At 31.1% G+C, this 15,700-nt stretch overlaps 3 protein-coding genes across 5 annotated transcripts in view; 2 read left to right on the forward strand and 1 right to left on the reverse strand.

Annotated features, from left to right (window-relative positions):
- Positions 1-1,718: 1,718 nt before the first annotated feature.
- LOC145939029 (uncharacterized) lies at positions 1,719-7,188 on the reverse strand. 2 transcript variants are annotated; one of them, XM_083043064.1, is made up of 5 exons: positions 7,055-7,188; positions 6,337-6,434; positions 6,057-6,261; positions 5,435-5,914; positions 1,719-5,336 (listed from the first exon to the last, which is right to left on the reverse strand). In XM_083043064.1, exons 1-5 carry the CDS (start codon positions 7,128-7,130, stop codon positions 5,212-5,214), a joined length of 984 nt encoding a protein of 327 aa, XP_082899190.1. In that variant the 5' UTR covers positions 7,131-7,188; the 3' UTR covers positions 1,719-5,211. The 2 variants fall into 2 exon arrangements, with proteins under 2 accessions (XP_082899190.1, XP_082899189.1); XM_083043063.1 differs by having other exon boundaries at positions 6,652-7,170.
- Positions 7,189-7,353: 165 nt separating this feature from the next.
- On the forward strand, positions 7,354-9,906 carry LOC145939030 (putative rRNA-processing protein EBP2 homolog). 2 transcript variants are annotated; one of them, XM_083043066.1, is made up of 5 exons: positions 7,354-7,461; positions 7,817-7,868; positions 7,948-8,034; positions 8,122-8,913; positions 9,749-9,906. In XM_083043066.1, exons 1-4 carry the CDS (start codon positions 7,433-7,435, stop codon positions 8,890-8,892), a joined length of 939 nt encoding a protein of 312 aa, XP_082899192.1. In that variant the 5' UTR covers positions 7,354-7,432; the 3' UTR covers positions 8,893-8,913; positions 9,749-9,906. The 2 variants fall into 2 exon arrangements, with proteins under 2 accessions (XP_082899192.1, XP_082899191.1); XM_083043065.1 differs by lacking the exon at positions 9,749-9,906 and having other exon boundaries at positions 8,122-8,998.
- A 1,338-nt stretch (positions 9,907-11,244) lies between these two features.
- Positions 11,245-15,700, forward strand: part of LOC145939027 (uncharacterized) — a 300,920-nt gene continuing 296,464 nt past the window's right edge. Inside the window, exon 1 of the mRNA XM_083043056.1 lies at positions 11,245-11,418. The gene's annotated coding sequence lies outside the window, so the exon portion shown is untranslated. The remainder of the gene's footprint in view (positions 11,419-15,700) is intronic.

Below are 15,700 nucleotides of genomic sequence, written 5' to 3' on the forward strand. Positions count from 1 at the left end.
TTCAGCAAAACTGTTTTTTTTTTATTTGCAAGGGGGGGTTTTTAACCCCTCCTCCCCAGGATCCGCTAGTGGATATAGCATCTGCTCGATTATATGCACATTTATAAAAATATGGTCATATACATCAAATGCACATGTTACCGAACATCGTGCTTTCTATATGATAAGATTAAAATATTAATTCAATAAAATTTAACAAAAATAAGAACTAGTTCAAAAGAGAATAAAATCACACGAGAAATTGTTATATTTCAAAAATGGAGTTATATCGAATTTGATAATATATGTATGTATAAAATCATCCGTGACTATGTGAAGAATTATTTATTTGATTGAATAAAAAAGTGAGCGTTTTATCGTCGTTATGCATCATAGATGATCGATCAAAAATACGGACAAAACCGATTATATTCGCGTTTTTCATTTGCAAAAGACTTGAAATGCGATGCAAACATGGCAATAATTGTGATAAGCAACCGCGCAAATTACTTGCCTTGTCATTAATTCGTTGCAATGATCCGCCGTTTGTTTTCTCCATGCTCCCTATATTCTCGATAACTAAACTCACTCGTGATACTGATCAAACAACGAAATAATATCAAATATACGTATATTAATAGATTATTTGTACGACAAAACGATCGTGCGCAACTATCGCGCTTTCACTCTGAAGTGAGAGATTGAGCGGCAAATTGTCGCTGTATATCGTGACGTATGTCATACGTAGCGATGACGTATGCGCTCTTTCCCGCGCTTTATATAAGGGCGCGAAATTTGACTCTCCATGAGACAGTTTAAAAATAATGACACAATAAATGTGTTAATTTTTCAAGTAATAATGAATTTTGATTAAGAACTTTATATGTATAACATGTCAATATCTGCAAAATAATGATACATGGAACAGATTGTGTAAAAAAGTTTATATATATATGTATATATGTATATTGAAACAAGCGGCTTACAAACGAACACATCGATTGGAATCGTCTAATTGCTCAAGTTATATCATTGGTTCAAAGAAACTATTTATAGGGTCAAGTTGTTAATATTTCTTCCGAGTAAAAGCACGGGAACATTAAAGATGCCAATCTTCAAGCGTCATGCGTTCATTTATTTTTATTGAACACGAAATTGTTAGCGAAATATTCAGCGCCTATTTGTCTGTATTTAGACCTGTGAATTATATAGAAACAATAAATATAATTAATCTTAAAGTCTCGTTTTCGAGAACAAATCACTTGCATAATTTTGTAGTCACCATTTTTTATCAAACAATTTATGCATATTTAAAAATTTTGTATTTTGTAACGCACAATAATTGTAAAAGATTATATATATATAAATAATTAAACATAACAATTAGATTTGAAAATTATATTCTATATATATAGAATAATATAGTATATTATATATATTTCAAAGTTATTATCAAACTATATAATCGAAAAAAATGCACGACATGATGAGTATTATATGTATTTTAAACATTCAATTACAAATATTATTTTATCACATGTGTTGTTGATACACGTGACTATGTCACATCAATATTAGTTAATGTATGTTTCATGTGTATTGTGAAAATAATTAAATAAAATAAAATAAATTATAAAAATTCACTAGGTTTGCAAAAAAACTCTTTAGGCGTTAAGTAACACAATTAATGTGTAATAATAAATGATAAGAATTATATGTAATAATAAGGCCAATCAAAATACTTCTCATTGTTTATGTAAGTACAATTATCTGATCCTATATATAGAACTACACACTTACAATTTTTAGCTACATCTTCGATGTAATTGATGTTATCATCAAAATTTTTACTAACATTAAAGTATTTTAATAGAACTTAACAATTCACATCTTCATACAATTTTTATCTGTAAAAGAATAAGAGCATATGGAATAGTAACATATAATCGGAGTTTATCAAATCCGTCATATTCAGTTTACAAATCTCTTCTCAAAAATATATATATACGAAAAAAGGTACATTATATATATGATGGCTTTAAAATTAAAAACTAACTAGTCTTGGAAAAATCACTGTTTTTTTGCGCCAGAACATTAATTGCGTTATTGTATTAGTTTCAGTTTTGTATTAATATATTCATATGTCTGTCGTTGTATTATTTTTTATCAAAACTTGCATGTTGTGTAATAAATGCAAATGTAAATTAAATTAAAATATTTAAAACATTCAAGTAAAAATAAAAGTTTATTATGTCTTTTTATAACTTTATTGGAAGTTAGGCACGACCGAATTTTTCAATTTAATATATATTAACATATATATTTAAGATATATATAATATTAAAAATTAAATAATTAAATAAATACTAAATTTTTTTATTTATTGAATTTTCTAAATCGATCAATATTATCTGTTAAAATTAAAAGTGACGAGCGTGAAATAAAGAAAAATATACTTAGAGAGAAATAAGCAATTATATTCAAAATAATAAATCACTTAGAAAAAAATTTTCTCAGAATATCTATACATTTTTTTTTCGATGCTACCGATGTTAATCGGTCGTGCCTATTGCAAAGAAGTTTTGCCTTTTTATGTGATAATCCAGGAGGTGAAACCGCTTGTCTCTTTCTCACCAAACTGCATTGCACGCTTATCAATCTATATTAATTATAAAAAAATTGGTTTTGCATCAATTTGTTTTGGCGGTTCGCGAGTTCTCTGGTATTTTTTCTTACAATCAATACATACTTAGGCTGCAGCAAAGAATATAAAAGCTAAATAGTATGCACAAGCTAATTAGTATATTATATGTATATAATCGCATATGAATAATCACTTAAAATTACAAAAGTATGTGTATGCACAAAATCATTGCAAATTCATATTTCGCATAACAATCTGCAATTAAAGTAGTTTCATTTTGTTAATCGAGACGTAACCATTTCCATTTTAAATGCGCAATTCCTTACTGTTTGCATCAGAACTAAATGATAGATCAATATATATGTGTTATGTATGTTTGATCATGTAATGTAAAACTATTTTAATTCATGCAGTCCGCATATTAATCAGTGTCTTATCCCTATCATAAAACAAAATCATAATAGGAAACGAAATCTCACTGAAAGTAAATATATCACAAATATTGTGTCTGATGACCAGATTAATGGTAGAGAAAAAAGAAGAATCATAAAGATGAGTGTGACTAGTGTATGATTACATTATCGTCATTACAAAAGTATTAAACTTATGAAATCTATCACGCGCAGTTCAGTAGTTTTTATAGGATTTGACTGCAAAAACTTGTTAAACTAACGATTCTATAATTACCACAATGTCAATTCATCGGCATATATGTGAGAGTACCAAATTCAATTTTAAAAGATTCAAATATATAACTATTCTACGGAATACTCTATTATATATTGTACAAAAATTTTTTAACTGTTTGAAACTCATACTTTCTTAAACTTTTGTTTGTAAATTTTTTTGACATAATACAAGTACCTTTTTTTGACATGGTACAAATACCACAAGCCCATATCTTGTGCGTGTAAACGCAATAATTTATATATAAGATTAATATTTTACCATAACTGTGATATTTTAACGAATACAATATCAAATTTTACACTCATATACGTAATGCGATTTTCGTAATCATAAATTTAACAAGAATATAAACAGATTATTTTATAATATGGATAAGTATTTATACTCTTTTTTTATATAAGGTGTATGTATATATATATATAACAATTTTTTAAAATGCAGTGTAAAGTATATCACATGAATGGCGTTAATAATAAATTGTTACTGATGCATCTATATAAAGTAATAATATAGTATTAATGCGCAATGTACAACTCGATAAACACTGCTATTGTAGAAATAAAAATTAGAATTATAAATAAATACTATATACAATTAAAATATAGCCCAAATGCAATAATATCTATTCGCCTTAAAATATCATAAGAATAAATGTAATAATACAGTGTAATTATTTATATCAGTAATGATCTTATCTGAAACAAAAATGCATATATATTAATTATTAAATTTGTGCTTCCCACTTGTACAGTCTCTGTAAATGTAAATGGTATTTAAACATATTGGAAATACTTAACATTTAATAAAATTTGTGAAACATCAGCTTATAATAATACTTAAATATTTCTTTAAAAAAACTAGTAAGTGAAAATGTTAAATGTTCAAGAGCATCTTTTCGTTTAATAATAAAATCCAATTGGACACATATTCAGCACATAATACCACTGTAAATTTTTAACATAGTAAAAGAGTACGCGGATAATTTATAAAACGCTGTACATTTTCATGTTTATAATGCGAATACTTTTAATGTTACGGACTGTCAGAATTTTGCATTGAAAATTTTTCTTTGTATGTATATATATATATATATATATATATATATACACACGAAGATTATAATGATTAGAAAAAAACTTGTTACTTCTTAGTCCTTAGATGCAATCCTATCTGTAAACTTATTCTCTGGAATGCAGCATCTATAATACTTTTGGTTTGATTTTAATATATGTCAAGTTATTTTCATTAAAATGTCATTTGCTTTTATTATAATGCATCTGTTCAGTTGACAAGCACAATATTGATATAATTGGCATACAATTTTGTTATGCTAAACGTAAGAATGGCAGATTAGGCTGAAAAAATATCTCAATATAATACTTAACTACTTGTACAACCAAATTTAGAAATTGTAGAAAAAAGAGAAAAAACTATATAGATGGAAGAAATAATCTTAATAATTCTCTATCAATCAAATCACATTACTATAAACATTAATAACTCTTTAGTTTATCATACAAAAGTTCGTAAAAATTTGTATTTTTCTCTTTTTTATAAATCACAAAATTGTATAAATAAGGGAAAAACACGTTATAAAAATCTTAATCAATGAAGTTAATGAAGCGTATTAAAAAGCGTTTCCTTTTTTCGTTGTTAATACAAGTATGCAACTAAAACAATATAGTAAAATGAATGCAGAAATATATTCAACTCAATAATAGAAATACTTTATCTATAAGCGGATAATTTATAAAAAGCTTAAGTCTTATATTATACAATTGTTTTTAATATAAAATTTGTCAATAATTGTCAATGTCCAATGAAGAAACAAAGAAAAGAAATAATTTCATTCAATTCATAGCCTTTCAATTCATAGCTTAGTATAAATTAAAAGTAATTTAAACTTTTTCTAAAACTTCAATTGCTTCACCATTGGCCATTCTATTACTAGTTTTGTGTCGATGATTGTACATAGTCTGCAGAGGTACATGAAGTAACTCCACAATCTTTATAAAGTTAGGCTCTGTAACAAAAGTGTATCAATAAATCAATGTCATACAACGCTTTTTGCATATTTAAAAATTTTTTAAACAAAATATATGGAATCAAATGAAATTTTACCATTTTCCGCTGTGATGTATCCATGTCTAATTAAGAAGTCAAGAGCAACTGGTACAGATGTAGTCTTGAAATGTGGAGAAAGTATCCTCTCTAAGCATTCACTAACAGGGAGTAATTCGAAGGTTTCTACTTCCCCATCGCTGTTGTTTGGTACGAAATCAGGTGGCAATTCAAGATCATATACAAATTCCGTGTTGGGAAACAAACCCCTTTCACTTTCGAAAAAGAACGACACACAACCAGCACTCTTTAGCTTTGCAATAAGATTATTTGGAATACCAGCTTCCTCGCCAGCCTCTTTTATTGCAGTTTCATTTATGCCATAACCAACACTCAATCCACCGCTCACCATGCTATCCCAATATGCTGGCCATGTTTGTTTATTAGGACTACGTTTTTGTAACCATATTGATAAGCCTTTAACGGGATCCATAACATAGCCATTTATATCGACTCCATATTTCCGAATTCCAAATAAACCTATTATTTAAAAAAATACATAAAACATAGATAAAACATAACGTTGTATGACACACATAAAACATAGATAATTATTCATGATTCTTCCAATTATCATATAATAAATAAATAAATAAAGTAGCTATCTTTTTCTTATACATACATGTAGCTGAGCGATCCATCTTAAACAGCGGTAATGTATTGAACTGAGCACGCACTTCATGACATTCCTCCCTCCAGCCTCGTAGTGTTACAAATTTTCCACCTGCTTTCCATTCTCTTAATACTTCATCGACACGGGCGCTTCTTTCAGCATAATCCCGAAATGCTGGATTTAATTGTACATATTCGGGATGTACTTGAAATACCTTTGAATCAATGTTGCAATAAATATAAATGTATAAATTATATTGTTATAAAGAAAAGAACAAACACACACTCACTTGAGGGTAATTTAATATTTCTTTCATTACATCTGGACGCACAAGACCAATTTGTTGTCCATCGACAACAAAAGCTCTGCATTCTCCTGCATGTAGACCTAAAGAACAAATGTATTTTTGCGATTGATATAAATTTCATATTAATTATGATTCTGGCATAAAATATATATTACTAAAATCTATTAGTTACATAAAAAGCACTGAATGCTATTTAGAAAATAGTTTTTAAAGAACAGTGTATCTTAGATGATAAATTTATGTATTTATTATGTATTTTACAAAATTTTAAATGTAAATTTACTCAAATAGTTGTACCTTCCCTGAAAAACGCTACAAATTGCAAAGTTTTTCGATGTATAACGCTGTTTCCATCCTTAAAACAAGTATTAGTTATATCTGCCATTACAAAAAAAAAAAGTCAAGAGCGATTTTAGGAAGACTATGTTGTTTTTTTCGAGAGAAACTGATAACCCTGGTCGATGATCCGAAACACAACAAAAACGCGCACGATAATCGCGCGACACGATATGTATTTGCATGTTTTTTTTCACTATTTTGCTCCGAAACGCGAACGACAAATACACATAACACTCGAAATCAATATTCTTGTTGGCCCGCACGAACGGCAGCCGCGCATTCTTATCGATCATGCGACCGGGAGACGCGTCGATTGAGATAATACGGAGCACTGCAGGCGCGACTCATCGTTTTCGCTTACCTGACAGGTAGAAGCAGTTAAATTTGTTCGCGAGTTTCATTAAACGTGACATCGGCTTTTTATCGTTGTCCGCCATGATGTTACGTCGTTGTCATCCGGCCAGCTGCGACACGCTAGCCGCTAGACTCTCACACTGGCATCGAATATAGCATATATGAGATGGGAAACTTCGGTGAATATATATATATATATATATATATATAGGCATTGCGCAGGCGCGGAGCGTCGCGATTGATTGGTTCGTTTCCCAGCTTACTACGCTAACCAATCAGGAGCCGCAATTAGACTTTCGTTTATAGATCCCATTATAACGGTTGACGGTGTGTTAGTAGCTGGGAAATCGCAAGAATAACAGACAAGTGAGATAAATGATAAATCATGGATATTTCATCGCCAACTCGGAATCGGTAATTGTTTAATTATTCGTACTTAACTCTCAATTTTTCGCATTCTTTTATACTTATTGTATATATAATTCGCGAAATGATAATAATATCACGCAATAACACGCAGAGCAGAGATGAGAGAACACGTGTGTGTCTCACAAACATGTTGCATATTTTTTTCTTCGCAAAAACATTTATCGATGAAATAAATTTTGAAATCAATAACGGCTTTATAGATAGTCTTAATTATAAATATAGTTGAAGAGATATTTCAAGAGATTTTTTTCGTAACGCTCGCACGCTATTAAATTTAAGAGTTAGATTGCACACAGTATTAATTAACTTTCCTTTTTTTTCTTTTTTTTTTTTTTTACAGAAAGAGGTCTTCAGATACGTCCGAATCGGAATACAATTCGTCTGATGAAGAGGTAAAAAATATAATTTCCTTTTGTGTTCAAGATTATTGCGTGCCTATTTTAATTTCTAATCTTTTATTTATATCCTCAGCTGCAGGAGGCCTTCGCAAAAGGATCATTGAAACCGGGTCTCAATGCTGTGGTCGAAACGAATAAGAAGCAGTTCAAAAACTGTGTGGTAAGTAGTTATTTTGTTGTCGAGGAATATAATATTTTGGAATGATTTTCTAACCCTAACCTAATTTTTTCTGTAAACAAATTTCAGGGTCTCATGAAACAAAAGTTGAGTGATATAAAGCTAAACTTGCCATGGGTTGAAAGACTAGATATGGTAAATGCCCCAGCACCATTGGCACCAGAGTTAGCTCTTCAAATGCAGGAGCAAGAAGTGAGACGGGCCAAACAGTTGCAAGGAAACAAGAAGTTGCCTCAATACGAATTGTCTCAAGATCCTGTTTTAAATGACTTTCGCAGAGAAACCATGTTTCATCGACAAGCTCAGGGTGCTGTTATGGATGGTATTGCTAGATTAAAGAAACTTGGCGTATCAACATTTAGGCCAGACGATTACTTTGCCGAGATGGCTAAGTCTGATGATCATATGCAGAAAGTGCGAGAAAATTTGATGAAGAAACAAGTAGTAGCACAAAGATCGGAGAAGGTGAGACAATTGAGGCAACAAAAGAAAGTGGCCAAGCAAATGCAAGTAGAGGCAACTTTGCAAAAACATGCAGAAAAGAAGAAAATGCTGGAAGAAGTAAAAAAGTATCGTAAAGGTATAAGGCAGGATCTTAATTTCTTGGAAGATAAGAAGAAACCGCAAAATAAACAACCAAATCGTAAAATGAATCTAAAGGCACAAATGAAAGCAAAATCGAAGGCTGATAAATACGGTTATGGAGGCAAGAAACGTGGTAGTAAATGGAACACGAGAAGCAGCTCGGCCGATGTTTCCGAATACAAACGACCACAGAAGGGAAAATCAAGATTAGGTAAAGATCGCAGGAAACAAATAAAAGCAAAAAGAAAAATGTAAGAAGGGACTTCAGTAATAGCGGTAAGCTTAACTTTTATTTTATATGATTCTGTATACTTGAGTAACTGTGCGACGGGACTTTTCGTCAATAAATTGTATACAATTACACTATCGTATAATTAATATAAATTATATGATAATGTATTTATTTTCCTGTCTCTTCCAGAAATTATCCAAAATTTCCAACTAAATTTCAAAATATTATGACGCGCGTAATTTTTCATGATTAGATGCAAATTTTGCTACGTGAAAATTTTATATCGCTAGAATTCAGATTCATAAAATGCATCGTGCCAATTTGCAGCATTTGCTTTAATTCTGGTCTTACAATAGCATGATAATTAATATATAATAAGAGTAATATTAAATATTTTTACTTTGTAACAGTAATCGATAACATACATTTACATTTATATTGCGCATGAGACTCGATCCCATATCAACAGTTTTTAAATTAGAATTAAAATTTCAGTGATTGCATATTACCATATATTACGGGTTCCAACTAAAAATCGCACAAAAAATATATTTTTTTTCTCTCTTCTCCCCTATATCAGCATAATAGCGGGGAAAAGAGCGGCTTGACGCGGAATTCACGCTGCAGAATTCGATCACCTAACACATGTTCCGCATTAAACAATCCGTTGTATGTACACACGGTGCTACACGCGTAGGATGTCGATTACATCGTCTATTAGACCCTTCCCGAATCGTGCACACAGATACATACATACATACGTACACGACTGCGCTGCTCTTGCGATATCCCTCTCATTCCCCGGCGGTGGATCCATCGACATATATATATCCCGACATCGATAACGATCTAGTGAACCTGTCGTCGTTCTTCTCGCAGGCTGGGTCTATCGTTCGGACGTGCCTTGGCAAACATGGATTGAAAATTCGAAGGGCGCATCGTACGTGCACGTGTGGAAAACGTACATACAAGGTGAACCAGGAAGATGCTCCGAAAATTCCGAGTTTACTGTACAAATGATTAGAACGATATTTAGTTATATAAAAAAACACAACATTTAAAAGTAAAGAAATTTTTTTTTTTTTTTTAAATTTAAATTCCAATTTCTCTTTAAAGTAGAATAGAATGTTAACTTGCAATAACTTTTTAAAATGCGATGTATTTATATTGTTTTGTACTTTTATAACTACTGTTGTTGTTGTCAATCTGAAACGCATAAATTATTGAAAGAGCTATATGTCTCGGACAATAATAGTCGAATTTGGATGCATCTTGTCTGATTCACCCGGTATGGAACGCGAGTTTGTCGATGTTTCGAATTGTCGAAGTACGAGGCGGTTCGTAGAATACTGGATAATACGCGTGATTGGGCTCCGAATGTATACAACTTGTTATTTGACGAACGGAAATACCGCCGTTACGAGTTGCGTACATAAGGTTGGGACTCTCTTCTCCCCGCGGCTGTATGCAAGCACTCTATATACATATAAACACGTATATCGTATTACACGGAGGGCGCATATATTAAGAGACAATGTATATATAACTTCTCAAATATATATAAATGATGATCGTGAAAAAATAATAGCTATTGTCAAGCACTAGTGATTTTCTATGAAAACGCGTGTGGGCGATTTAAAGAATTTATGTATAATTTATATATAAATTATGAAATTTATTAAATTTATATATAATTTAATGTTTTAATTTATAATTTATACACAGGGAATTTTATCTTAGAATTTACCCTGAGAATCATGGTAATCATGGGACAATACGATGGTATGGAAAGAATTTTATGAGAAGTTCTCTAATTAATATTTTTGTCACAATAAAAATAATAATATCTATCACAATAAAATATAAAACATGTTTGATTAATTTTACTAAACTGCATAGTAAAATTAATCAAACGTATTTTATATTTTATTGTGATAGATATTATTATTTTTATTGTGACAAATATTAATCAGAGAAATTCTCATAAAATTCTTATCATATCATATTGTCCCATGATTACCATAATTTTGGAAATATTATTTATTACACGATTGTCCGCCGCAAGTTATTATATTTAAATTTCAGTAAAACATGCATCTCTCTCTCTGCTGACATGTCTTTCGTTTTCGTTGATGCGAGCATACGAGAGCTCACCCTGGGAATTCGTCTCCCAGGTAACAGCTGTTTTCGTAACACCTCTCGTGTTTTGAAATTTTTGTTTTTTCGCGCGGCAATTACGTAGGTACGCGTCAGCAGGGGGGTGGCGGCGCATGCGCAGGTTGGTACGCTTGCTTTCTTATTCCAACGGCTCGCCGCGTCTACGTTTCGTGTGCGCGATATTTGCTCGATTTTTAAAACGTATTCGTACCTTCCAGTGTGTGAACGTATGCAAAAATGCAACGCACGAAAAGCCGACATCGCGAGGAAAAGAGAGCATTAAAAAGAATCGACGCGGGAATTAAATTCGGACGCGAAATCGACGATCTTCGGAATCGCCAGCAAAGCGATCTTCGAGAGCGCCGAATGCCACCTTCACTTCTGTGTTTAAGGTACAGATAAATCTATATAGATAATCAATTTTGTGATATTTGCAATATTTGTAACATCGAAATATCATACTCATATCCGTAACTTGTCGCGATATTCTGTATGCGGAATAAATTCGAGCTTTTTTTTCTACCGCTCACGCATACACGCGCGCGCACACACATATGCGCATATTTATGGTGGGAATTAATATGGTCGCATCTCGCGGGCACAGATATTTGTATCGACAACAACTGCGGCGCGACACGTATCCTCCGTCGGTTGCTAATGGGCAAAATTTGTTTCATCCAGTGTCTGCGGGCAATTTGGCCGATTTCAAATTTACTGGAACCGTACATATCGTATCGTAGGTACAGCTATTTATGTGTATGTGTGTGTATGTGTATGTGTATGCATGTGTGCGCGCCCGAACGTACATATCTCGACACCAGACGGCAATGAGCCCACGGAAATGTGACGCGTCGATGAGTCAATATCCATCTCAATTATTCGCCTCCGAATGCCGTTTCTGAAATGATCTCGTATTACAGAACGTGATGCTCTCGTTTAATCGATATTCATTTCGCGGTTTACGATTATCGCCATCGTTAATTGCCGACTCTTTTTATAACGAAGCTTTTTGTAAAAGATTTCACTCTCGTTTGGCTATCAATTTTAATTGATTTCTCTGATGAAAATTATATAAATTCGAAAATTATATATAAAGTTATAATATAAAATATATAGATATATATAAATATAATACATGTATATATATTTTATATAATATAATTAATTATAATTATAATTATAATTAATTATAATTTATATAATAATTAATATATATATATACACACAGAGAGAATTTTCTCTTAAAATTTACTCTGAAAATCATGGTAATTGTAGGACAAAATGATATGGAAAGAATTTTATGAGAATTTTTCTGATTAATATTTATCACAATAAAAAATATCTCACAATAAAATATAAAATATGTTTGATTAATTTTATTATATAGTTTAGTAAAATTAATCAAACATATTTTATATTTTATTGTGATAGATATTATTTTTTATTGTGATAAATATTAATCAGGGAAATTCTCATAAAATTCTTTCCATACCACAGTCTCACGATTACCAAGATTGTCAGGGTAAATTCTAAGATAAAATTTTCTCTGTTTTGTAGATATATATAAATATAATATATGTATATATATTTTATATAATATAATTAATTATAATTTATATAATAATTAATATATATATACAGAGAGAATTTTCTCTTAAAATTTAACCTGAAAATTATGATAATCGTGGAACAATATGGTATGGAAAGAATTTTATGAGAATTTCTCTGATTAATATTTATCACAATAAAAAATCTCTCACAATAAAATATAAAATATGTTTGATTAATTTTACTATATAGTTTAGTAAAATTAATCAAACATATTTTATATTTTATTGTGATAGATATTATTTTTATTGTGATAAATATTAATCAGAGAAATTCTCATAAAATTCTTTCCATACCATATTGTTCCACGATTATCATAATTTTCAGGGTAAATTCTAAGAGAAAATTCTCTCAATGTAACATATATGTAACGATAATGAAAAAATATAAAGATAAATAACAGCTGTCTCGACATTGAATAATAGACAGGTTAAATTAGAATTCATTCAATTAAAAGATAAGATGGTCAATGTGAGCCAAGTATTTAAAATCATGGCCGAATTTTAATTAACAGCCGGTTAAATAACAACTTTTAAAAGGATATAAAGACGCTAAAACAAAATGATAAATATAATAAAAATCAGATCTTCACATCAGAATCTTCTCTTGCATTTTGCAATCTTTTTCCTTGGCATTTGAAAATATTTTTTCTATGTTTTCTCTATGTTAACTAAATTTGTTTCAAGTAGTATTTGTGCCAACCTCGTGCTTTTAAGATAAACGCGATTTATAAATATAGACGGAAACTGAAAACTATACGTATAAAAGCTATTTCTACACATAGAACAGTAGTTGTAAGAAAATATTATTAGTTTTTTTTTCTTCTATAGATCATAATATCTGAAAAATTCGACGCGTATCGAAATATATAATAATTTGAAATATAAAATTTCGTCGGGGAGTGTTACATTAATTTTTTCTTATTATAAATCTAAATATCTACGATATTTTTTCGAAATATATTAATATCCTACAAAGAAGAAAATCTCACACACAGAAAATTTTCTCTGTTTTGTAGATATATATAAATATTATATATATATTATATAATAATATAATTAATTATAATTTATATAATAATATATATATATTTTTATATAAATTATATAATATATATATATATATATATATATAATTATATAATATTGTATAAATTTATTAGATTACAATAGCACATTTCTACGTTCAATTTTGTACATCATTATGAATATTATTTTACGAGTATGCAAAAACGAGTACGAAGAGGAAACGGAATTCGGAACTGCGGACAGATTCCACTTCTCTCACCCTTGACAGAAATGCATGTTTCCCGATGCGCGTCAACGAGCTTTCCGTGGAGGAGAGCCTAAAAATCGTTGGTTGCATTACGCGTGTACGTTGATACGTGGGCGCGTGGCCCGGGATAGTTTACGGGGAATAATACAGTTGCCCTCCTGTGGTAGATGCGGGATAGTTAGCCGTAGGGTACTTCTGCGTGCTCTCGCACACAGTGTGTACCATAAAGCTCGTAGTAAATCGACTGTGCAGAACCCGAGCTCTCTCGTGTTGCATGTACGTGGAAAGAGGAGGAAACGATCAGGACGGAATGTAGAGGGGCGAGGGGGTGGATGAGGGAGAGGCAGGATACGCGGCGATGCAGTAAGAGGCGCGGAAAGGGGTGCAAAGGGTGAGAGAGAGAGAGAGACGGGAAACCATTATTGAAATGCAGTAAATGGCCGTGAGTTTCAATTGCCCCTGGGTGCCGGGTGCTTCCACTGTGCCCTACGAAAGAGGCAACGGAAGGGAAGTAGTGAGAGTCCCGGGGGGAAGAGAAAGGATAGATAGGAGCAGGGAAAGGCGTCCCCTTTCTACCCGCTACCCTCTTGCTGTTACGCCCTGTTCGCGTCTGACCCGTTCTGCCGCAGATGGGAGAGAATTACGATCGTTCGCCATGATTCGCTCCTGTCGGCACGCGAAAACATACTATGTCGGCTGATAGTCGTCACAATGACGATTAGCGCATTCAATTTGTTCTCATGAGACTGGAATGCGAATTATCTTTAAAGGGATGCGATCTCTTTATCTATTCACGATTATTTGTTTTGACAATAAAAATCTTGATGCATATCTTCAGTATATATTTTCGCTATGCGCTTACACATACGAATACAGATATACACGCAATGTCTAACGGACATCTAACATAAGAATAGCTATTGTGTAGCCATGATGTATAGCAAGAGGAACTTTTCCTCAAAAGTATAAATCGCGTTGACATTCATCTCTAGACATGCTTTCATATGCACCTTCATGTATTCCGCGAAGCAACATTCGACGGAAATGTCATGTGGTAAGGGTTGAATCTACTCCATCCTGTTTTATATTATAGAATCTATTGCACAAAACGGGGATCCATAGTATATGTTAAATATATTTGGAATTTTTCTCAAATTACGCGTTAATTACACACACATCATGACGCAAGAACTTTTAATTCTTAAGATTTTATAAAAATATGCAAATAAAAATTGCAACTATTAAGAATTATCTTTAAAATATTATATATTTTATATATTATTGCACATACATACAACGAATTCTCTTCTTCATAGCACGATCTAGTTATTATTATTTATTTATTTGTTCATTCAGAGAATTTTCTCTTAGAATTTACCCTGAAAATCATGGTAATCGTGGGACAATATGATATGGAAAGAATTTTATGAGAATTTCTCTGATTAATATATATCACAATAAAAATAATATCTATCATAATAAAATATAAAACATGTTTGATTAATTTTACTAAACTGCATAGTAAAATTAATCAAACATTTTATATTTTATTGTAATAGATATTATTATTTTTATTGTGATAAATATTAATCAGAGAAATTCTCTCATAAATAAAATTCTTTCCATATCATATTGTCCCACGATTACCATGATTTTTGGGGTAAATTCTAAGAGAAAAGTCTCTCTGTGTTGTTTTTATTAATACACACATTTTTAAAAACCCACGATGTCATAAGCATTAGATAAAACAAAAGTCGCCGCGCTTTATTGTTACGTAGTCACGTTCTCAGG

This window comes from Prenolepis imparis, unplaced genomic scaffold, assembly GCF_030444845.1.
Source record: "Prenolepis imparis isolate NDT839.2.m4 unplaced genomic scaffold, iyPreImpa1.0 SCAF_7, whole genome shotgun sequence".
Classification (NCBI taxonomy): Eukaryota; Metazoa; Arthropoda; class Insecta; order Hymenoptera; family Formicidae; genus Prenolepis; species Prenolepis imparis.

Excerpts from the sequence above, each read along its gene's own strand:
- LOC145939029 (XM_083043063.1), bottom strand. The coding sequence starts at position 6,739 with ATGGCAGATATAACTAATACTTGTTTTAAGGATGGAAACAGCGTTATA. Across the intron at positions 6,435-6,651 it reads TGTAGCGTTTTTCAGGGAAG|GTCTACATGCAGGAGAATGC; the intron begins GTACAACTATTT and ends TTTGTTCTTTAG. Across the intron at positions 6,262-6,336 it reads AAATATTAAATTACCCTCAA|GTATTTCAAGTACATCCCGA; the intron begins GTGAGTGTGTGT and ends ATTGATTCAAAG.
- LOC145939030 (XM_083043066.1), top strand. The coding sequence starts at position 7,433 with ATGGATATTTCATCGCCAACTCGGAATCG. Across the intron at positions 7,869-7,947 it reads ACAATTCGTCTGATGAAGAG|CTGCAGGAGGCCTTCGCAAA; the intron begins GTAAAAAATATA and ends TTATATCCTCAG. Across the intron at positions 8,035-8,121 it reads AGCAGTTCAAAAACTGTGTG|GGTCTCATGAAACAAAAGTT; the intron begins GTAAGTAGTTAT and ends AACAAATTTCAG.